Source organism: Volvox carteri, assembly GCF_000143455.1.
Source record: "Volvox carteri f. nagariensis unplaced genomic scaffold VOLCAscaffold_24, whole genome shotgun sequence".
NCBI classification, from domain to species: Eukaryota; Viridiplantae; Chlorophyta; class Chlorophyceae; order Chlamydomonadales; family Volvocaceae; genus Volvox; species Volvox carteri.
Genome location: NW_003307567.1, coordinates 1,072,400 through 1,096,104, shown reverse-complemented (window position 1 = coordinate 1,096,104; position 23,705 = coordinate 1,072,400). Strand labels below are relative to the sequence as shown.

Here is a 23,705-nt window from a genome sequence, read left to right as displayed (position 1 = left end):
GGTGGGGGTGAGGTGGGGTGGGGGCTGTGGTGTAGGGGCGGTGTAGTGAGGGACTGAGAAAATGTCGCAGTTGTAGTAGTAGTTGTAGTAGTAGTAGTAGTATGCAGCCCGAAGCAGCCCATCGAAGTTGGAAAGCTTCTTCACATGCCCCACACATATGCCACATGCCGCCACATGCGGCCACATGCCGTACAGGCCACACTGGATGCTGACCACCGCTGTGCCCAGGCGGGGGCCGCCGCGGATAAGGCCCGGGCAGATGCCGCCGCGGCGCAAGCGGTTGCGAGGGAAGAGGGCCGACGGCGGCAGGTGGCGGAGCGGCGTACGACAGAGACAACAGAGGCGCTACGGACTGTACGACAGGTGGTGGTGATGGGGATCACTGCGGGTCGCATTCGCATTCACAGATTGGGGGGGCGTGCAGGAGGGCTGGGGGCGGCGGCGACGGCGACGGCCGACGTGTTGCGCCGTACGTTTTGCCGTATGGAGTGGTGGCGCGTACATAAAAGCGCCGTGAAAAGTGTGGCCGTGTAGTATTGCCCGGGGAGGACCGCGATTGCAGTTGCGGTTGCGGTTGCGGTTAGAGCATCTCAGTTGCAGTGGAGGTTAGAGCTGCGGGATGCAGGTAGGGTAGGGCTTGCGGTAAGGGGTGTTGTGGATTGGGGGGCCATGATTGGGGGGGGTGGAATTGGCGCTGCCGCTGCCGCTACCGCTGCCGCTGCAGAAGGGGAATGGAGGTCCATGCGGATTCCTCTTCCCCTCGGAATGCGGTTTTCTTTGGAACTGGGCTGTTGGCGGTTGGGGTTTCGGTTGCATTAAAACGGCAGTAAATAGGATATGTTTAAGAGACTAAACCTTAAAACCGACAGGCAGGCGTCCTTCCATGAATATTCAAGCCGGTACCGAAACTGATTTCCTAACTGCCTCTTTAACCAAATTCTCAACCAACTTCCTAGCCAGCGTTCCCGGCTGACTCTTCCGGAGTCGGTAGTTTCCACCCGGCTTGAGTTCCGACTGTTGGTGTTCTCTCAGGTGCCGTAGGCACTTTATTCTTTGCTTCTTGCACACGCGTCTCCCGACCATTTGACAGGATCCAGCGGGCCATTTCGCGCCTTTTGAAACCCTCCACCAGACAGCTGCTTTTTTTGCCAATATCAGAATCCCAAAATTACATAAAATATAGGGTTTTAGGGTTGTATATATATATATATGTATAGGGCTTATAGGGTTTTTACAGGGTTTTGGGGGTTATATATATACATTCCAAACCGATTCTAGTACCAGTCTCAACCGTTACCAGATCTCAACCGACTCGCCCGCAACCGACCCTTCAGGAGGCGGACTTCCTGCGCTCCCTGAACGAGACGCTGCTGGCCAACCAGAAGGACTTCAAGCAGCAGCTGGCCGCGGAGAAAGCGCGTGCGGATGCAGCCCAGGCCGCCGTCAAAGAGCTCCAGGAGCAGGTGTGCGCGTGTGTGTATGTATGTATGTATGTTGTTACAGGGTGGTTAACTTCGCCAGCGGCCCCCTTTCCCGGGGCAGTCCCTGCTCTCCCCTGCTAGAGGGGCACCCTAATCCGTCACCCCATCCGACTTCAGAATGTATTCGTTGGGTTCGGCAACTCACCACCAGCATCCAACCAAATCTAGCGGATCAACGGCGCATCAACTTAGTTCCTGGTCAGCTCGCAAGTTGATATTATCACGTCCTACACCGTCCATATGATGGGGGGCCACCTCCCATTTCATCACTCCTCAAACACCCGAGGAGCCGGCAGGCGGATTTGAACCCGGGTCGACTGGGTCGACTGGGAGCAGAAGTCAGGCTTATGTATGTATGCGCGTTGGGGGTAGCGGGAAAAGGGGTTGGGAGGATGTGGCGTGGCTGTGTATGGCTGTGTGTGGCTGTGTGTGGCTGTGTGTGTATGTGTGTTTTATGCTGATGATCCGAGTGCCGGTACCATGCCACCTTGATCGCACTCTTTTTGTTGCGGTGTGCAGGTCCGCGATCTGGCCTTCTTCATCGAGGCGCAACGCGCCATCAACGATGCCGCCGGCGGGGAGCTGAAGGAAGGTACCGTGCTGCCGCTGCCGCAGGTGGGTGGGTGAGGGGGTGTGAGCGGTATGATGAGGCGGTATGAGGCGCTTCGTGGGAGTGGTGATGGTCATGGTCATGGTCATGGTGGTGAGGGTGGTGGTGAGGGTGGTGGTGAGGGTGGTGGTGAGGGTGGTGGTGAGGGTGGTGGTGAGGGTGAAGGTGAGGGTGAGGGTGAGGATGGTGATGATGTGATGATGATGATGCATGGTGCAGGGGCTCGTCGCGAGGAGAGAGATATATCACCTTTTGGTTTGGTACCGCACGTTTGCCAACGTTTTGGGGAGTCCAGATATAGTGCACACGCATAGTGTACGAGCAGCCTCCGCAATGCAAAAGAATAAACGTGCTGTGTTCTCTCTGCGTTTCGGCTTTTTGTGTCTCTCTTGGGTCGTCGCAGCAAAAAATGCTGTGCCTTCTCCTTCCTTCCTTGCGTGCGGGAGGGAGGGAAACACGCGCTACGGGTGGTACACACTGCGCGGGTTTTTGGAGGTGGTTGTTGAAACCACCTCTTGGTAAATTCGCAACCAAAAACTTTTCCTCCTCCACTCCTCTCTCTCTCTCTCTCTTTTTCTTTCGCCTCTCCTCTGTTTGGTGTTGGTGCGCCACCACACTTGTTGGTGCGCGTGATATGACACACACCGCTCTCTCAAACATGCGACCTCTCTCGCTCCCTCCCTTCGTCTCTCATCCGCCCCCTCCCCAATTCGCCGTTTGCCGCTGGATTATGTGCAACCCCCTCGTATATATTGTGTTTTCTTACTCGAGCGCACCTCTCGTTTCCACCCCACCCCGTCGTGGATAACTTCCCCCCGGCCATCACGCCACTCTCTCAACCGGGTAACGGACACAAATCCCCCTCTCGGCCCCTTCCGGCGTTTTCTGTGCTGGCTGCCATGTTTCCCGCTTCCTGCCGCCCACACTTGCAGAACAGCGCCGCGCGCGGGGTTCGCGCTGGGACATCCGGCTCCAGTAATAGAGCCGGGATGCGGGGAGGAGGTGGGGGGAGTGGCAATCGCGGTGGTGGGGGAGGAGGAGGTGGTGGTGCTGGCAAATGAAGGGGGTGGGTGGGTGGGTGGGGCCATGGGCCCCCGCGGCCCTGCAGGAGTGCTTGGCTTAAAGACGACGTGCGGAGGGCCAGTGAAGTGGGCCTGAGGCCAAGTGGATAGTCGAGGCATTCGGGCGTCGGAAGAAAGGAGTGACGGCCCCGAAGAAAGGCTCGCGCGTCCTTCAGGGTTGGCCTGTGAGAGAGGCCCTGTGATGTAACAACAGCGCCCCTGGGATCTACTTGCAGATGCTACGTGGCGTGATATGTTGGCGTACTAGTAGGCCACGCTTGGCCAGTAATGTAGGGTTGTGATGGTGGCGGTGGTGCGCAGCAGATCCAATTTTATAGGCAGTACCTCGAGGCACGCGTGTTGTTAGTAACAAACGAGTTTACAGTGCAAACAGCAGACATCCTGTAGCTGAAGTAACGCGGATCGGTACCTTTTTGATGCTGCGAAAATTATCTAAATGTGCAGAGAAGAGCGTTGAATTCATGCAAGCTATTTATCCTGAAGACTTGCTGTGTCTGTGCACTGCCATGAAATATAGACATAGCGTGTACTTGTACTGTGTGTCAGTTTCGGTTTGACAGAAGAACCCTTGCAGGAATGGACCATGTGTAAGCGTGGTGTAGCATGACGACCAATGGAACTAATGTCCGCAACGCCAGAAAGCCGTCCTTCTGTGCTGATAGGACTGCAGTGAAGCCCTCCTGACCCCTCCAGAAAGGGTTACGTCACTGACAGCCAGAAGCTAACAAGTGTACAGATATTATGAGTACATCGATACGTAATCCAGCCTGGTCCGATATCGACTGGCTTCAAACAATGTGCAAAAGCCACTAAGAGCGAGCTTGCCGTACGCACGTGACTGCGACTTGCCTGGCTACTTGGCCATGCTTTGGCGCGAGAAACAATCCACGCAGTACATCCATTTTGTTACCCACACTTCAACTTAGATGCACTTAGGCCATACCTTCGACCTTATCTCCACATCGAAGCGCGGCAATCAAACAGGTTACACAACGACCCTTCATCGTCCTTAACTATTATGGCTTAATTCATTACCTTCGCTTCAGCAGTGCCGACCGGGAAGTTTTTCCTGGGACGGAGGGCGAGTAGGGTTTCCAACGGGCGGCTGCTGGGTTTGGTAGTTTTTAGCCAACGCAGAAAGTGATCCACGGCCCAGTTCTTTTAGATTGGGCAGTGAAAGTGGGGAAAGCGGCGGAAACACCACCAGCCGAAGCGGCTATGAGGGCCCAGTGCGTGGCGAGTCTTCACCCTATCCAGGAAAATTCCACGTTAAGAAGCGACGCTGTGGAAGCGCCTGCACAAATACCTGCACCTTACTCATGCCATTCTACGGCGTCTCGAGTTGTCAAGGGCGAGGTACGTCGGGACAAGCGTGGTCACGCCTTGGGCGGCGCCGAGCTTCGCCAGTTTTGCGCATGTTCTGGATGTGCTTCCAAAGGATTTCGATCGCAACGTTGGCCATGCTTTGCGCAGGATGTCATTTACATTCATCCTCTTGCCATCGCAACTCAGCCCCAAAGCATGTTGTACATGGTCTGCGACGGCCATTCAGGGTCCGAAGCTGCCAATTACGTTGCGGCAAATTTTGTTCGGATCTTGAATTCTTTCCTTCCGGCGAAAGCACCGAGCATGACGAACGCTAAAGGTGCGTATTGCACCACGCAGCTCGTCTTGCATCGCTGCGTGCTAATTCGGAAAGTCGCGCCGCAGAGACGGAGGCTTTTGCTGAGGTTATACGACAAGCACTGGTGGAAACGTTCGTGCGGCTGGACAACGATTGGATCGCCGTGGGGCATATGTCAGGTATACATCCCGCTGTGCCCCTTTCCTCTTCTCCCCCGCGGTTGCCTGGACCAACGCGCCTTCACAAACCCCTGTACCTTCACCCGCACATACTCACCTTCCTTACAATAAAACAACATACCTACACTTATGCACACACGCGCACGCTTTTACCGCGGCTACATGTATTGTGCCATTATCACCATCATCATCACCATCACTATCATCACCATCATCATCATCACCAACATCACCATCACCAGCATCACCATCACCACCACCATCCCCATCACCACCACCATCACCACCACCACCACCACCATCGCCATCAGCACCACCACCATCATGTCCCACTCCACCCCGCACCACACCCGCATCCAACGCACCCACCCACTCCAGGAACCACCGTCACAGCAGCCATCATCATTGGCTACCTGCTCACGGTCGCCAACCTCGGCGACTCCTCCGCCGTCCTCGACACGGGCTGCTCCATCCTAGAGCTCACAGGCAGCCACAGAATTCAAAGCAACCCAGACGAGCAGGCGCGGCTGCGAGCCGCGGGCTGCACTTTGGCGCCTCTTGGGTTTCATTTGCAAGGCCCTGCGAGGCAGGGTGAGCTCGGAGTTGGACCGCTCCGGCTCTGGCCCGGGGGTCTGTGCGTCTCTCGCTCTGTAGGGGACCTGGACGCGGGTCCAGAGGTAGTTCCCCTGCCACACATTCGCCAGGTAATTTGACAACGACATCAACATCAACATTAGGAAGGGGCTTGGGGGATTAGGAAGGAGGGGAAATGTGATTGATGGATGCAGATGGTAATGTCACATCAACAATAACGTTAGGAAGGGGGGGGCTTGGGGGATTAGGGTGGGAATGTGATGGTGATGCAGGTGTGATGATCGGGGTGTTCGGGAGGAGTGGACGAGTCTGGGTTGGTGTGAGGGTGGGTGGGTGGGGGGGGTGCTGGGGGGGTGCTGGGGCGAGGGGGCTACTTGCATCAGAGGGGGTGCTGTGAGGTGGGTGAGGGGGTTCTGATGGAAGGGGTGGGGGGAGATGGAAGCGAATGCGGGAAAGGGAATGCGGGGAAAGGAGATGCTGAGCATGTGTGTGTAGGTGTGTTTGTTTGTGTTGACTGTGTGAGGAGAGGGGCGGGGGAGGGGAGGGAGAAGGGGCGGGTTGTGGGGGAGGCGGGGAACGAGGCTTGGTGTGTGGTGGTCATATTTGGCCGTGGGATACGTACACATACATACAGAAAAAGCTAGCAGATGCACACCATACGCGCGCCGTGGGGTACAGAGAGCGAGTAGGTACAGGTACACACACTGACGGACGGCAGGGGAGGGGGGATGTGACGCGGCAGCAGCCGCGGCCGGGCTTGCCCCTAAAACCCTAAAACCCTAAGCTTCTTTGTTGTGTCACATGATGGTGACCCATGGGGGTGGAGGCGGAGGAGTATGGCGCGAAGGGGTATGGGCCATCCCGACGTCATCACAACTCGACACACTGTGCTGACAATTCCTCCTTGTCGTCCTCCCCTCGTCCAATCCTGTGTTTCGGTATGGATGGATGCACTGGGATGCGCAATGGGGTTGAATGCATTTGAGAAAAGAGGAAAGCGATCTCAGCCTGACGGGGGAATTAGATGTCAGCGTGGTCCCGCAGCGTGGTGGTTCTGCAGGGCAGCGGGCTATATGGACCTGTGTTGGCGAAAGATATGTCTGTCTGTGCGTGTATTGTGCGGGATGAGCTTTGCTGCTGCTGCTGCTGATGATGATGATGATGTTGACGACGATGACGATGATGAAAGGAGGGGGTCGACCAGGGGGCGGCAGGCAGCCCGCGAAGACGACAGCCCCCTGCTGCTGCTGCTATTGCTGCTACTGCCACTGCCGCTACTGCTGCTCTTCTGTCCTGGACGGCCCGGGTAGCCGCGTCCTGCTTGGGGCTGTAGTAGTCGGGCTGTAGTAGTCCCGCATTTGGCCACCTAGTGCCGCTGTGTGCTGCCGCCAAGTCGGGTTTGGGGTTTTAGGGTTTTGGTTTAGAGGACAGCATGAAAAAGAGATGAGTGTTGCTTCTGTCTCTAGGAGGTTGGAGTCGTCATCTTGTCGTTGAGGTGGTGAGCAGTCGGTTGAGGTGGCGACCTCACGCACGTGTGATGGTGGTGGGTTGGCCTCGGTGTTGTGGTGACGTAAGGGGGGGAATGTTCTGGTGACGTGCCGCTTCCTTCCGCGGCGGCATTGACCCGTTGACCCCCCTCCCCCCGTTTATTATTTATTATTCCCCCTTCCATTGTACCACACCACCATTGCGCTACTCGCCGCTGAAAGCCTTGTTTACGAATGTTGTTGTTGCTGCTGCTACTGCCGTTGCTGCTGCTGCTGCAGGTGTTGTTGCCGCAGGCAGGTGCCCGCGTCATCATCTGCTCCGACGGCGTGTGGGATCTCTTGAGACTTAGCAAGGCGGTGAAGCTCTGTCGCTTCAAACCCGCACCTGCCGCCACCTCCGCGCTCATGGCCGCCGTGTCCAGGGACCTGAGATTGCTGGTAAGAATGATGAAGAAGGTATAACAAGGAAGATCTAAAGATGTCTAAATTTTTATCTAAAGAGAAAAGTACAGAAAGGAAGTACGAGAGAAGAAGGAAAGGATGTGGCAGCGGGCAGTGCTGTGAGATTTGAAAACACATTCTCAGGTGGATGGAAGGGGGTTGGGATGCCCGAATATGTGTATCTGTCTGTATGTCTGTGTGTATGTATGTGTGTTTGGTATTGACTGGGAGGCTTTCCCTCGTGAAGCAACAAACTGGTTTTGGAGCGGGATTGGGGGAAGTACGACATGTGTATTCGTCCATCCAGGCATCGCTGGTTTGCCATCTTGAAAATTGCAGAGCGCTACATTGTGTCGCTTCCACCCGCCCCTCTCCCTCCCTCCCCCCCCCCTTCCTCCCGCCATTCTCCCTTTTCCCCCCCTCCTCCTCCCCCCCTCCCACCAAATCCACGGCTCCAAAACCAAAACGTCTTCGTCCTCCTCCCCTCCTGCGTCATCCTCTCGTCCTCCTTGCGGAACCAGGACGACGCCAGCATCATCGTCATTGATCTTCTTCCCTCCGAAACCACGAGCTGGCCGACCGTCGCGCTTAAGACCAACCCCAAGCCGGAGAAGTCTGGCGGCCTGTTTGCCTGTTTCCGGCCTGAGCTGGATGAGCCGGACAGCCGCGACCTCCACACCTCCGCGCCCGGGCATCTCGCCTTCATGGCGGACTTGGACTCGTTGCGCGTGTACCCCCAGATGAGAGGTGCGCTCCAACGCAGCCAGATTCAGCACCTGGCAACAGCGCTCAACAACGCCGTCGGCGTCGGCGTCAGCGTCAAGTCACCGTTCGACTACACCATGCACGGCGCACAGAAGGTCGCCCTCTACCGCGGCTATCTTAGCGGAGACACGAGTACGAGCAATGGCGGCGGCAGCATCGGCGGCGGCGGCATGGGCGGCAGCGTCGCCATGCCACGTACGAATTCGTCCACGGCGGTGGCGGAGGTGGCGTCCGAGGGAGCCAACATGTCGAACCATTCGATCCAGTCGTTGGAGCCCCCCTCGGGGTTGCTGAAGGGTGTTGGCAGTCTGGGTATTGGCATGGGGCTGGGGACGTTTTCCGCGGGTGCGACATCGGATTACGAGAGCCCGGTGGTGGCGTTTTCGAGCTCGGCAGGTGGCAGCGTGGGTCGGGGTAACGCGCATGCGTTGTCGGCGATGTCGTAGTTTTTTCTCACAAGCGGGAGAAGGATGTGTGTGTATATGCTGCATGTGTAGAGGTGTGTAGGTGTGTGTGTCTTATGTGTTTTGTGTCTGTGCGACGCGAGAGGGGGGGAGATAGGAGGTATGGGGGGGGGAGCCGTCGGAGCATAGGTGTCCAGACCGAGTAGTAGGCGGGGATAGGGGGAGGAGGAAATGCATCATGTGAGACGAGCGGCTCTGAAGTCCGAGTCAACCGCGCGGTGTCGTGATGTGATGCTGGAAGGCGCTGGGAAGGGAAGGGACAGGAGCCGTCGCACGGCGGAATCTTCCCAGGGGGGCAACGTGGGAGGGATGAAGCGTCATCCATCGGGCTGCATCGCTGTCAACTGGGTGTTGTTGTTGGTCGTGGTGTTGGTGGTGTGGAGAAAGAGGAGGAGGAGGAGGAGGAGGAAAAGGAGCGCAGCAGCGTCCCTTAAGTTGCGCATGTAGAGGCAGTGAGGGGGGTGGGGGCGCTGACGGAGGGGGTTTCTCCCGCGGGAACCCCCCTGCGCGGGGGTTGGGGGAAGGTCCACCTTTGTTACCAAGCCCCCGGCAGCAACATCAGGGTACCGGGGTGGGGTGGGGTCTGGGAGTGAGACATTCCACACACACACACACACACACACACACACACACACACCCTACAACATGCTCACAATATGCACAGGAGCTACTCGCGCAGGAGGCGGCGCATTTTTGTCCTTGTCTGCCTCTGTCCGTCCGTAGCTACGTCCGGTTACGGCTGTGTTGCACAGCTGTTGGCGTTACGGCTGTGTTGTGGTGGTGCGGCAGGGGGGCGACGAATGTTGCGCCGGATGTACGGCAATGATCTGTTTGTTTTCTGTGTTTATGTTTAGCAGCAGCAGCAGCAGCACTATTTAGCAGCGTGAAAGAAGTCACCAATGCACACACACATACACACAGAGCCTGCAGGGGGTCCTGCTGATGGCCGACGGGCCTATTGCAGACGTGTCTCGACAAGCGTGGCATGTCGGCGCTGGACGCGGACAGAGCCTAGCGCCTTTTAATCGCCATAGTCTATATCGGGCCGCCTAGCGCCTAGGCCCCGAAGCGAGTCCAGGTCAGCACACAGCCCGACAAAAGAAGCCCCGGCGAGAGCGGAGAAGGGGAAGGTGCCCCCGCGGCTGTGGGGCCGGTCTGTGTGTGTGTGTGTGTGTGTGTGTGTGCCGGGGGGAGCACAGCTCTGCGGACGAGGACAAAGAGGAGAAGAAGAAGAACAAGTCTACAAGAAAATAGATCACTGGGCGGATGGACACAGCGATTTGGTCGTTTTTCTTGTGTAGACTTGAATGGCGGTTCGTTTGCCGCCTTTTGGCTTATGGATTGCAGAGTAAAATTGTCAGGCTGGTTGGCGGCCTGTATGTATGTATGTATGTCTAAGAACGAACGGATTGAATAAGAGAGTACGATGAGGAAGTCGGCATCGCTAAACCGCCGCCTCACCGCGTCTGGGGTGAATAAGTGACTAACTGATCTCCGTGTGTGGGGGGTTGGGGTGAAGAGGCGCAGGGCCCTTCTTACTCGCGTGTTGGGGGTGTACGGCTGGGGGAATGCCGCCAATGGGTGCCTTGTTGTCCGCGTCTGTGTATGCACGTATGTATGTATGGCTGTATGTGTGTCTGAGTGTGTGTATGTGTGTGGGGGTGGGTTTCAATCCTTGATACCGTGTGTGCATCAACGCGGCTATCGCTGTTTTATTATATGTTAAATGAGCCACAAAGCACATGACGTTAAGGGCGCTATGGACGTGTGTCGGGTGTCTGTATGTCTGTATGTACGATGCGGTGTGTGCTTTTCCTGTGTGTATGTGTATATGAGAGTGCCCGTGCGGGCACATGTATGTATGTATGTATGTCAGTGTGAATCGGTGCTCAACGTGTATATTCCTGGCGGCTACGGCAGTCTCATGAGAACGCGACAGCAGGCCAGGACAAGATCCGTATCATCGTGCGTATAACTGTGTGCTTTACAACGTCTGTATATGCCGTACCATGTTCGTACGGCAAAGGTAACATCGCGTATCACAGCTCGGGGGGGCGGACGTGTCGCGCGGCGGCGCAGATACTGCACACGGCTGTGATGCAGATACGGCAGATGATGAAGCGGATGGGGGATGTATCCCTCGCGGCTCTTTGCACTCTTCCCCCCCCATTCTGCGCTCTTGGGATGCGAGCCCGCCTCGCCAGGTCTCTGTCGCGCGAGTGGCAATTTGGCGATGATAGCTATGATAGGACTATGATGGCTATAAATAAAAGTTTTGTTGTTGTGAGTGTTGTTGTTACGCGGTTTGCGGAAGTCTGTATGTAGCACTTTCTGAAAACCGAAGAATGAGAATGAGACTCTGGTGCGGATGGGGGTATGAGAGTAGGGTTGAAAGGTCCAAGCGGAGGTTTTATTGGAACGGTGGTTGGGGAACGAGTGACGGCGTCGTAGGGAAGCGCTGCATCTCCCCCATAACGGAGCTGGGAAGGGGGGTCCCTGCCAAGTTGGATCTGTCTATCTGTCTGTCGGTCTGTCTGTCGGTCTGTCTGTCGGTCTGTCTGTCGTCGCCCCCATGTGTGTGATGATGATGATGATGATCCTTCCGGCTCGCGCTCAGTCCGCCTCAACAACTGCAGGCAAATGCTCTACCCTTGGGCCGTGTGAGGTGTTTGTACTTTATAATAATATATGCTAGGTATATGGCTATACACATATGCTGCTAGATCTTCATTGCATGTATGAAAGACGTATGAAACGTAGCTCGGTATGTTTGTTTGTACCTCTGTACCTGCTTGCTTGCTTGGGGTGGGTGCCATTCGGCGTTGCGAGTGTATGTGCGAGGGGCTACGGACCCCGCATAGTACCTCTGTTTACCGCACCAAGACAGGTGTACGATGTACGGCGATGGATGTACGGCATGCAAGGGAGATATGGCGAGGCAGGCTAGGGGAATGTGTGCCATGTGGGGGACTCGGATGTGGCAGCTTTTCCGTAGTGGGTTGCGAACGACGTGACGTGACAGAGGCGCCTTCTTGGCGCGGGAGAATAAATGGTCATTTATGGTGACGATGGTGATAATGATGATGATGATAAGGAAGAGGAGGTGGAGGGGGGGAGGATTCGGTTGTTTCGAAATTCGAGGCTGATCTGGTTTACCACGTTTTCCTGTTCAAGCCAGATCTACTACTCTCTCGTGTCTTCTCTCTTTTCCTCATCATTTCAGGCCAGGAGGGCAGGCCATTTCAGGGCAGGCGGGTCGGCAGAAACACAAAACCTGTCAAGGCGGGCTCGGGGGGAAGCGGGGGGGAGAAATGACGATGGGGAAAAAAATGGGGTTTCGGAGCGTCGAGATTTTCGGAGGCAATGATGTGTAAAGGTGCCCCTTCCTCGTCTCCCAAACTTCACACCACACCACACCACACCACACCACACCTCTAGGGAAGATGACAACCCTGTTTCCTTTTTGTAACGCATACAACGTAGAGCGGAAGAAAAAATGTTTTTGGTGTAATTTGGAGATGTTGTGTTGTAATCCTGGGGGAACACATTATGGAGATTTACGGACATGAAGCGGACTTAAACCTTCCGCGTGCTACTGCGGCTGCTACTGCTGCTGCTATTGCTGCTGCTACTTCTCGAGTCCAGGGTGAGATACGTGAAGGCTGTTCCCTTGTCGTTGTCGTTTGTCCTTCCCCCCTCCTCCTCCCCTCCCCTTCCCGTCCCGTCCTGCGAGGAGCCGTTGCCGTTAGTTGATAATGGTGCTGCTGCTGCCGGTGGTGGTGGTGGTGATGTGAAATCTGTCTGGATGTGTACATGTTTTCGTGTGTGACATTGTCGATTGTATGTATGTATGTATGTTATACGGGAAGTGCATTTCCGGCCACTACTGCTAGTGCTGCTGCTGCTGCTGCTGCTGTGATGCTGCTGTGGTGGTGGTGGTGGTGGTGTTTTAAAACTGCAGGTGTCGCTGCTACTGCTGTTGCAAGAGGTGGTGCCACTTGGTGGGCTACGAGGGTCACCAGGGTCGGGCTGGACACACAGAATGTACGTTGGTGATGTATTCGTATTCGGCGAAGTATATGTGGAAATTTTTCCATCGAGCTTTTCACGGACGTTTTTAAAGCTTTTATTAAGGGTTATGAGGGACAGATATGTGTATTGTACGTATTGATGGGCGAGGGGCTAAGGCGAGACATACGCCACACTAGCCAACCTGATTGCATCCATGTCCAGAGAGCTCTGTAGATTAAGTGCTTGGGGTAGCCCGAAACATGCAGTACAGTACAGCACAGCTGTGGTCGAATTGCATATGCTGTTGTGCTATTTCGCGATTTCAGTTTGTAATTATAATACACGTGTCTTTATTGTAAGCATACGCGCAGGTGTACGGCAGAGCGTCCTGTTGTACACTGGAAGGTGTTCGATGTGGCGTGTGTGTACTGAACACGTGGGGCCGCGGTTCGGACGCTTTGGCGCCGCGTCAGACTCGTGATTTTAGAAGTATTCCTCAGCGCTGCAGGTGTTGTGTATGTATGTATGATGTATGTATGATGTATGTATGTATGTATGAATGATGTATGTATGACGTTGGTTACACTGTGGGCTGAAAAGCCGGGGGCCCAGGGGTGTTGTGTATGTATGTATGTACGTACGTATGTATGTGAAAAACAGGACTTTGCAGAACGAATGCAAGCAGATTAATGGAATTGACTTCCAGTAAACCGGCGGAGACCGATTTGAACACATCCACCCATCTGCGGGTTGTGATGCGATGCGATGCGCGTGCGTACGTATGTCGCCCGCCCGCCCGCCAGTATATCTACATCACCACAACACTAGTGGCGCACATTAATACAATAACAGATGCCCACTCCCATTCAGTTATCCGATGGGAAGATATACGCGGAGAAGAAAGTGCAGGAAAAGAAATTGAACAGCTGCTGTACGGCAACATCGTCTTCTTAACAGCTGCCGTACAGTATCAACTCCTTTCGATGCCACACGGCACATCGGTGGCATTGGGTTTCGCACGGACCCCCCCCCAAGCACCATTAGAACCACTGGTACTAAAACAACAACAATAACGACACGCCGCTGTGTTGCCTAGCCAGGGGCTGTGAGAGCGTCCCGGTTGGCGTGAGTGAGGGAATGAGGCGCGCGCGGAGAGACGGACGTAGAGCCGCGCGCCTGCCCCTGCGCTGTGTTTCGGCCCCCGGTCAGGGCCCCCGGTGCTCTCGGTCCTTTATCGGGACGAGCCGCCCCCCACAGTGTAACACCCAACAACAACAACTACAACTACTACTAATGCACTCATGCAAATGTCCCGACCCGACCACCCGACCACTCTCCGAAGTAATAAAAAGTAACAAACAGGAGGAGGGCATCGAGGAAGGGGGAAAGCAGTCTGATGAGTCATCACGTGCAACCGAACCGCCCCTTACCCTGGTTCACTTCATGCACATACCTATAGGTAACCCCCCCCAGAATGTGTACGCAATTTTTTAACGGACTTTAACGGACTCCGTAACTGAAACGGAACTGCTTCCCGCGCGCGATTGTGTGAGGAAAGAAAAGAAAACTTCAAAAATTTAAGTTAGGTCCAACCCAATGGAAAGAAGAGAAAAAAGCAAAACAACAACAACAACAGACACTACTTGCGGTCCCAATCGACAGAAAGGTTGGGGAGACTAGTACGAACGAATAAAGTCTTTTACACCAGCTTGCTGCTGACTGGGCCGCTGCCTGCCCTTGCCGTTGCCGCTGCTGCCGTACAGCTGCTGCCGTACCGTCGGCACCCCTCTCAGTAACCTCCTCTCAATCCTCCACCTGCTCGAGACCTGACCCGGGTGACGGCGGCGGCGGTGGCGGTAGTGGTGGCGGCGGCGGGAGGGCTAGTGAAGGGGACAAGCGGCGGGGGGATACACAGAGAGAGAGAGAGAGAGAGAGAGAGAGAGAGAGGGGTGGCCCTAAGTTCGCTTATCGGCCGGCTCCGACGCCGCCTGCGTCACTGGCTGCGCGGCCGGCCGCACGGGCGTAAGGCCCAGCTGGTTCAGGTCCTGCTGCGCCATGAGGTCCCTGTACGGCATAACGCGAATGCAGCGGTACGGTTATAGCGGTTGTTAAAACATCAGGGCCGTTGTTTGACGACGCTTTCTTCTTCTGGGCCGGAATGGGCCCTCGCTGACTGGTTTTTTTTTGACGTTCCTTTTCCCTGTCTTCCATCAGCTGCTTGTCGACTGCTAGCCCATGCTGCATCTATTATTTATTTTTTAATTTATTTATCTGAGATATAAAATTTACATTGATTCACCCGATTATGCAAGGGGGGAAAGACGAACCACACACGAGTGAAGCTGCTGCCAGGGCAAGAGTGTACCAAACGTAGAACTATGTAAGGGGGGAGGGTGCCCCTGTAAAACGACGGTGCCCTAGGCGAGGGGTAGTGTGCATGGTTGTGAGGCGCGATGAAGGAATTAACGATGGGTTTAATGTGCGCGTGCGTGTGTATGTATGTATGTATGATGTGTGAAACAGGGGGGTGTATCTTCGCCCGTGGCAGCTACCCTGCGAAACCCTGCCTTCCCCGGTATTTCGGGGCACCCTCATCCAGTCACCCTAGTCAGCTTCTCAGTGGATCGCTCAGGTTCCGCACCCACCACCAGCATCCAACGGAATCTGCCGGGTCGACGGCAGAGGCTCAACTCCATTCCTGGTCGGCTCGCAGGTTAACTTTATCCCAGGTCACCACCGTCCATCAACTAGGGGCGCAATGCCTTCCACCATCGGAAGGACTTTTGACCCTAATGGGTATCGATCCCGGGATCTCCCGGGGGCAAAGGTCGCGCCTTACCAGTAGTGCCAAACCCTAGTATATGTAGGTATGACTTAGATTACACTGTGGGCCGCGAGAGCCGGGGGCCGAAGCCGAAACACAGCGCAAGGGTCGGGAGCACACAGCACAAGTCGGTTAGTCTTGTGTGCTCCCGACCCCGACTCAGACTGCCAACACTCTACGCAGTATGTATGTATGTATGTATGTATGTATGTATGTATGCGTGTGTGCGTTTGCGGAACCATCTGGACCATCTGATGCCCAACATGCGCCATCGGCGCGGCGCTACTGGCCACAACCCACGCATGCACGCACCGGTCCATACGGCAGTTGAGATACTCCTTACTAAGTTGCACACAGTGGGATGCGTCCTGTTCGTGAGCCTCCAAGCAGGCCAGGTAGCGCCGGGCGGCCTGGGGGCGTGACGAGGATACGGGACGTGTGAAGGGGGACCGGAGGGGCACTGGCGCGAAGGGGGTTGGGTTCGGTGAGCCGCTTTTGCGCGCAACGTGTGGATGGGGGTGGTAGGGTGTGGGATGGAAATCCAGTGGGGGATGAGCGAGGTGGGAGTGCGTTGGTACTTACGTCACGGCACTCAGCGAAGTGGTCAAGAGGAAAGACTCCCTTCTCGGGTCCTTTGGACTGAGTCCTTGGCCCGCCGAACGCTTGACTCATAATCAATGAAATGAGCTGTTTGTCGGAAGTGGGATCGGACGTCGCACCAAGCTTTTCATGTTATTGCAAGCAAAAATGGTCTATACGCAACATAGGACTTGCTACATACGCAAGGCTGCACCTGAGCGTGACGGCGAAACGGACGTGAAAACGCTGGTAAATTGCAGGATTGCGGGATTGCACAACAGAGGGTCGACCTGAGCGTTACGTATAATTAGGCGTGCTTGAAGTGTGCACTTTGTATGAAATGTACTCGTCATGCGTGTCTTGTGTTGGTACTTCATGGAATTTCGTGGCCCTTTATCGCTGTAGGTTTAACCACTTATACTGTACATTTTTTTTGCAGATATAGGTCGCTGAATTTTCGGTTTGTTAATCGAAAAGCGGCTGTCTGTTAAATATGGGTTTCGCAAAAGTCCTGTTGGGCCGTGGAAGTAAGGAAACAGGCTTGTCCAAATGCGCAAGGATAGATTCCTTAGGCCTTGCGAGGCGTAGGCTGGCTGGTAAAGCTGCGCAGGAGGTGCTGGACACTGGCGCGGCGGACTTCGAAGCCACTGGCCAGGACGGGGACGTTGCGCCTACTGCGCAAGGACTGCTGGATCTGCAGACCGAATCTGATGCTATTCTGCTCAGGTTTACGAACCGACATCACAGGGACAGCCTCCGCATATACCGCCAACGGTTTAGGGAGCGGTCTTCGTTGGACCTGCCCAACGGCCGCTCTAAAAGCGCTCTACCTGAAACAGGTGTGAGCTTTAGCAGCCATGCGTCACCGTCATCTCCAACGACCCGGGAGGGACAGGACGTGGACAAAATCGGTGATGCGGACGATGGTAGCGGCGATGACCAAGAGCCTCTGAGCGGGCGCACCAGCTGCCCAGGAAACACAGCGCGTCGCCATGTTCGTTTCAGACGCGCTTCTGACGGCGAATATCTCACAACTACACGCGGGCACAAGGCACATGAGAGCGGCTTTCCGAGCGCCTTGAAGGCGGTGCAACAAAAAGCCGAACGCCTCTTTAGACGCATTACGGCTAATTTCACGGAGGTATGTAGGTAAAATAGCCGTTATGGGGTTTTAAGTTACTGGCTGTTGATGTGTCTCCATGTGCAAGTTTTGGCGTGTCCTTCCACACTTTGGCACGACCTACCTCCAAAGCCCTTCTTCCGTGATATCCTGCACCGTTGCCTCTCCCTGCTCCTTCTACATTCTCTCAGACCGTTTGCGCGCTATGCTGTCTTTTGACTTGCTAAAGCTGTGTTTTCTCCGCGTCGTCGGGCGTTGTGTCTTGGCTTCGGCATTTCTTCTTGTAACCTCTCTCTCCCTGCCCTGCCATGTATCCCTCTACCCGCCTCCCCCCTATATAATACGTCTCAGTCCCACATCTCAAGAGCTTCTCGCTCCGAAACTCCATCCCGAGGCGGCTCCCCGGTTCGCCCGTCAAGGAGCGCAGCAACGAGTCGGGCCGCCTCCGCGACCTGGGTTTCCACTTCCTGGGCGCTAGGGCTCCGGAAGCGCAGTGTAGACCTAGGCAGCAGCGTCGGCGGCGGCGGGGGCGACGTGGCGCCCGCGGCTGCTGCCGCCACCGATGCCGACGGTGCGGACGGCGCCGGCCGACAGGCAGCAGCAGCAGCAGCAGCAGCGGGGCGGCAGCAGCGGCGCGGGAAACGGCAGTCAGCGCCCGGGGAGCTGTACTTTTCTTCCATCATCCCCGACGGTGGGGTTGTCGTACAGGATCCTGCGGTAAGCCCGCGGTTGTCCAGCGCTGTCGGCAGGCCGCGTGCTCGCAGCGTCACGACGAAGAACCTGGTGGTAAGCCGGGCCGTCAGCGTGTGCGCCACCGCAGGGCCCGGTTCCGGAGCCAGTCCTGGATTTGGGTCCGCCGGGGCGGGGGCGGGGACGGGGACGGGGACGGTGTCCGGGGTGAAGAGCCGAAACTGGCTCGCGCGCATTTCCCGCAGCTTGGTGGCGTCCTCCTCGCCGTCAAGCCCTCATAAGGCGCCGGCGGAAGTGGCGGCTGCAGTGGCGACGCAGCCCTCCAGCCCGCCGTACAACGACGGCGGTATGGGTCTAGAGGGTTTGGCAGGGCAGACCAATGATGCGGCGGCGGCGGCGGCAAAAGAACGGCAGCTCGCCGCAGCGAAGGCAGCTGGCAGTAGCGATGACGTTGTCCAGCTGTCGCCGCTGTCGCCGCCGCTGTCGCCGCTGCCAACCGTTACGGTAGAGACGTCTTGCGCAACGGCAACTGAGTGAAGGCGTGTTTGATACCAACACGGGGTGTAATGGAGATGCGGCGTGGCGGTCGCACCTCCCGCGCTTATTTTCTGATTAGGTTGTACTGCAATACATTGGTACGATGTACGATAGTAAGGAACGCAGCGTGCTTAGATCGTTCACAGAACGTAAATGGCGGAAAGCCCAGAAGGACGGATGTGGACTCCTTTGGCGGTGTACGGCGCACGGCGGTGTACGGCGTATGATGACATTAAGTGGCATGCCACTCCCCGCGCATTAATGTCGTACTGGGAGGATTCCATTGTTTACAGCTTAATTGGTCACTGTCGTTGCGGTGTAATCATAAAGCCGCGCTTGTTTGTCGGTTTGTTTCTTTTTGCAGAGACCGTCCTGTTTGTTTGGGATCGGATCTCATGCTCTCAATCCATGAAATGCATGGCCATGCATGTACGGGTGTACGGACATGTACGGGTAAGGCGGATTGCTCGCAGGTTGAATTTTTCTTTCTTTTCGAGGATCTCACCAAATGGGTGACCGTGCCGCGTCTTGTGTTTTTATGACCCGGGCTGATACACCAACCCCCCATAAAACACCAACTGCTTGGGGAAGGGGGAGAAGGCAGGGAGTGGGGGGTAGCTAACGGTCATGTGCAGAGTACGAATTTCCACCGTACCTGGTTATGAGAGGCGCAGGGATGTGAAAAAGGGACGAAGGGGAAGAGAGATAACCTCTGTTGGCATGCAGGTCGGGTGGTTCGCTCCACGGCTCCAGTACGGTTCAGCAGTTCTGGCGCGCTTAGGGTTTTACTGCACTTCCCATTCTTCGTCGTTTGTCTCGTCATCACTGTCGTACGAAACACCAGTTCACCGTTGAGCACTACCCCACCACCATCACCACGATCATCATCATCATCATCATCATCATCATCATCATCACCAGTTGGGCGGTCGGGGCAGCCTCGCCGCCCGCTACCAGCCCCCGAGGCCCCGCCGTCGCTGCCGCCGACGTGGAGGATGTCCCGCAGCGGCACGTACGGGCTTAAACTCTTGTTGAAAGAACACACGCATACGTTGTCAAAGAAGGTGTGGTTTCAAAGCGGATTTTCGCACTGGCAATCCATCCGCTCACCTCCTCCCACCCTCTCACCTGACTTGCGGCCGCTGCTTCATACGACAACACGGCGACCAATGTGATCAGCGTTCGGTGGAAAGCTATTAGATGCTGCTGATGATTATGATGCTAATGCTATTGCTGACGATGATGATTGTGGTGTTTGTAATGTTGATGCTAATGGTGATGATGACGGTGTTGATTATTGTAATGGTGATGTTGATGTGGGATGATGATGACGATGGTGGTGTGGATGATTGATGGTGATGTGAAAAGACCCATTGCCGCCATCCAACATTACATTAAGGAGGTACAAAGCTGTCGTTGGGGTTCAGTTGGAGGTAGTTGAGGTTGGTTGTTAAGGGAGATCTAAGGAAGGAGGGCCGGAGGAGACGTGCGGGGACGGTATGTGTGTTTGTGTGTTACGAACCAAACTTGTAAACTTGAGCAGGGAACAAGAAAAACTGTCAAGTACGGCAAAACCCAAGCGCCAAGAAAAACGTGAAGCAAAAGGACAGACAGACAGACGGACCGTCACAGATGCCGAGCTCGACTACTCTGGTGGACGAGCTCGACTACTCTGGTGGATGTGGAAACAAAACAGGGTTCGATCCGGCGTGGTGCTGAATAAATAAAAGAACAAACCTCAGACAAAGTTTTAAGTACGAAATAAGGAAAATCGGAAAGTACATGGGCATGTCCGTATTATTGGTTCAAAAGCGGCCGGTGGCGGTGATGCGTGCGTTGCAGCTTCCTTTTGCCTTTTTGACTGCTGTTTTTGACGCGCCACCCAACCCTCAACCCACCGCCAACCCACCTACCGCCTCACGTTCATATGGCAAGGAGAACAAAGAAAAGGAAAGGTGCATCTGGGTCAAAACTGCGTGTTATCGCTTTAGGGCTTAAGTAGCTTACGTCGCCTTGTGTGTCTCGTTCCCCCCTGTGAATATAGCCCAACCAGTAACCCCGCCCGCACCTGACGGGTATTAATAACGTTGTGTATAATTATAGCAACGTTGTGGATAAGAGTTGGGTGTGTGAACAGAACAGGTGTAATCGCACGGTGAAGGGACGTATCCGAAGGCTCCGCAGCCATTTCCGCGTTTTCACCAAGTGCTCTAACCGCCTGAATCACGCATTCATCTAGTTCGTGGTTTTGTCTATGCCTTCTTATATCGTAGTCCCTGCCAGCTGCACATCTGGCTGCCTGCAGGCGGGGGGCATTGTCGCAATCAATTGGGCTTGCAACTTGACAAAGCTTTTTTTCATTCAACTTTAATCAAGCTCGGGTGGTTGGGGCTATTCCAAAGCTCGCGGTGCGTGTGTTGTGTGACTTATTGTGGGGCAGTGTTGTAACAACAACTGTCTACTTGCGTTCTGGCCGTCAGCTGAAATCCCCCTGCCCCGGTGCAGCGCTGTTGGGTGCTGGGGAGTCCACCGGTCGGGCAGTCAAGTGATCCGTTCGGATCTGCTCATTACGAATTTGGTGTTGCAAAGAAGGAAGGAAGGAATCGTGATGCGCGTGGTAGCCTGATCAGGTCCGGCGAAGGTCCGGTGAATGGATGGATGGCTGGACTTAGTTACTGAGCAGGGTGAGCTGGGGACTGGGGGAGAGGAGGGAATGTACGCATGGGTGGATGAATGGGTGGATGGATGGATGGATCCATTAGTCGACGGGCGGTTGGCGCCAGACAGGAGGTATCCGAGGGACAACGCGGACTTTTCATTGTCGGCACGAAGTGTTGGTGACCATAGGGCTGCACGAGCGGGGGCTATTCTGTGTGGTAAATTGCTCTGGGCGCGGCGGTCCGTGGAATGGGGCCCGGTATGTACAAGCCGCTGCCGGTCAAGACAAATCGTCACGTGCTGGGTAAATGATAAACTGTGTCATGGCATGTGGTTTATCTTCTGTAATGGCCGAGTGCGCGCGCGTCGTTCGTGCGCACTGCCGGGCGAGGCTTGGCCGTGACAGCTGGAGCTGGTAAACCGACTGGAATGCGCAAGGAAGCGTCTGCCAGCGAAGTCGTCCGATGCAGTTCCTTAGGTTATCTGGAGATGGATGAGCTACATAAATTAGAATTGTCTCCGAGGTATTCGCTTCAGCTTCAATCTTTTGGAGGATTTGTACCTGGCTGTACGTCAGAGTGGTAAGTTATTTGGGGAAGGGAAACCCAGTCAGTCGATGGAGACAGTGTCTTGTCACAAAACTGCATCATGCGCACAGGTAAAGGTAATTACTGGGCCGAAACAGCAATTGGCGATCCCGCCGCGAAGGCCAGAAACTCTTGATGCCATAGGCTTTGCGGGTCGTGTTAACAATTACGAAGGTTTTATCAAGCTTGAGGTTTCAAGCTGTACAGACTACAAAAGACTTATTAGAGTCAATACAAGGCAAGACAACAGTTAGTAGGGTCCTCAATGTCTGCCGTACAACGTTTCGACGATCCGGCTTCCATTGCACTTCGGCGTCCGCAGGAACTTCATTCCCGATGTCCAGGCTTACCACCATATTAATTATGTTAATATGCCACTGCATATCTTTGGGTAACGTATTGGGATGATACCTGTATTATATAGGAAGGTAACGACACTTCTTGCTAATAGTTATGTGCAGTTACATTAAATAATAGCACAACGGTATGGATAAGGGGAAGCTTAAAGCTCTTGTTGATAGCCTGGGCTCGGAAGCGGCTGAGGGCCATGAGGCTGCCTTGGTTGAGCTGCATGGCATGGTCTCGCGTGCCACCAGCAAACATAATTTTGATCCAGGTGCTGTGCTAGAAACCAAGCTGCTGCAGCTTCTGCTGAAGCGAGTCCTGCCACAGCAGACATGCGACAATGGTGCAAGTGCAATTCTATTGGTGCGCAAGAGGCAGCTGGAAGTCCTTGAAATGCTCGCCGGTGACGAAAAAGATGAGTATGGACTTCTTTATTGGGCCTCGGCCCGGGGCGCACTTATTTCAGTAGCGCTCGGTCCGGAATGCGAGGCGTTCACCGTGCTGGCAGATGTACTCCAGTCTCTCGCTTCTAGCCCAGCAGAGCACCAACCAGAATGCGGCGCTGTCTTAGCGGCCGCTTCTCGCACGCTGGTTCGTCTAGTGCTCCGCTCAGATGGCCTTTACACGGCGTACGCTGTGAGCGCTGACCAAGTCAAGCAGGTGAGATGCTTGCACCATCATTATCACATGTAGCAGTACATATTATTGAAAGCATGTCTTGGGTTTGCACCAAGCCGCGTAGCCGACCGTGTAGCCTGTAGACTCTGTTTGGGACTCCACACACAATGCTGTGTGTGCCAGTCCTGTTGCATACCCTCCTCAGCTGTCCCTACCCGCCAGACACACGCGATGGTGTGTGTGTGTGTGGGGGGGGGAGTTACCCGTTATCCTCAGCAGCTCGACCCAGCTTGACCCAGATGCTTCACCTCACATCCCCGCTCACCGTTCATGCATACGCGCTCAAGAAGAGCCCCCAAATCAGTTATCAGTTATCAGTTATTTATTACCACCCACCTTCAACGGCATTTCCTCCAAACGTACAAGCACATCTCACAACAACCCTGCATTGGGGGACAATATCACACAGACGCTCTAAAAGTTAACTTCTACCGAACATCTAAGTTAGTTTCATTCTTTGAATATTTCAGTGCTCACTACCCAACCCTACCACTCCCCTTAGGCTATAAAAGCTGGCGCACTGACGGCACTCGTGGATGCGTTCTCCCACTATGCCGTGGGGGCGCTTATGGAGACCAGCATCGACGTGGTCGGGCCGCCGCCGGCGCCCTCGGCGCTCCGTAACGGCGGCGCCGGTGGCGGTGCCGCCGGCGGCGGCGGCGGCGGTTCTGGCGGCCGTACGATGCAACGCAGCTTTACCACCAAGCAAGCCCACGCTCGCACCATCTCCCAGCGCAAACGCGACAAGCAACACAAGCAGCAAATGGCGGCGGCCGCCGTAGCGCATGTCGTTATGCAGTCCGTAGGCTATATCTGTCAAGCCTTGTCGCCGGGAGAGCTTAGAGAGATAGGGCTGCGGGAGGTCGTACTGGCGCCGGTCGTGACGCTGCTGGCAGGGCTGCCAGCCAAGCTGGCGGTGGCTGAAAAGACGGCGGCGGACGCCGCCGCG

The 23,705-nt window shown here is 55.3% G+C and overlaps 3 protein-coding genes across 3 annotated transcripts in view; all 3 read left to right on the top strand.

The window, feature by feature from the left end:
* Nucleotides 1-8,709, top strand: part of VOLCADRAFT_92137 (uncharacterized protein) — a gene marked incomplete at both ends in the record, with an annotated part of 12,852 nt that extends 4,143 nt beyond the window's left edge. Inside the window, 8 exons of the mRNA XM_002951575.1 lie at nt 196-363; nt 1,335-1,463; nt 2,001-2,096; nt 3,024-3,093; nt 4,726-4,818; nt 5,355-5,567; nt 5,631-5,680; nt 8,020-8,709. Coding sequence (XP_002951621.1) covers nt 196-363; nt 1,335-1,463; nt 2,001-2,096; nt 3,024-3,093; nt 4,726-4,818; nt 5,355-5,567; nt 5,631-5,680; nt 8,020-8,709 — 1,509 coding nt within the window. The remainder of the gene's footprint in view (nt 1-195; nt 364-1,334; nt 1,464-2,000; nt 2,097-3,023; nt 3,094-4,725; nt 4,819-5,354; nt 5,568-5,630; nt 5,681-8,019) is intronic.
* Nucleotides 8,710-16,634: 7,925 nt separating this feature from the next.
* Nucleotides 16,635-18,488, top strand: VOLCADRAFT_92136 (uncharacterized protein; the record flags this gene model as incomplete). Its single annotated transcript, XM_002951574.1, has 2 exons — nt 16,635-17,282; nt 17,613-18,488. The coding sequence occupies 2 exons, from the start codon at nt 16,635-16,637 to the stop codon at nt 18,486-18,488; spliced, it is 1,524 nt and encodes a 507-aa protein (XP_002951620.1).
* Nucleotides 18,489-22,219: 3,731 nt separating this feature from the next.
* VOLCADRAFT_92135 (TIR-containing protein) overlaps nt 22,220-23,705 on the top strand; it is a gene marked incomplete at both ends in the record, with an annotated part of 15,988 nt that continues 14,502 nt past the window's right edge. Inside the window, 2 exons of the mRNA XM_002951573.1 lie at nt 22,220-22,738; nt 23,259-23,672. Coding sequence (XP_002951619.1) covers nt 22,220-22,738; nt 23,259-23,672 — 933 coding nt within the window. The remainder of the gene's footprint in view (nt 22,739-23,258; nt 23,673-23,705) is intronic.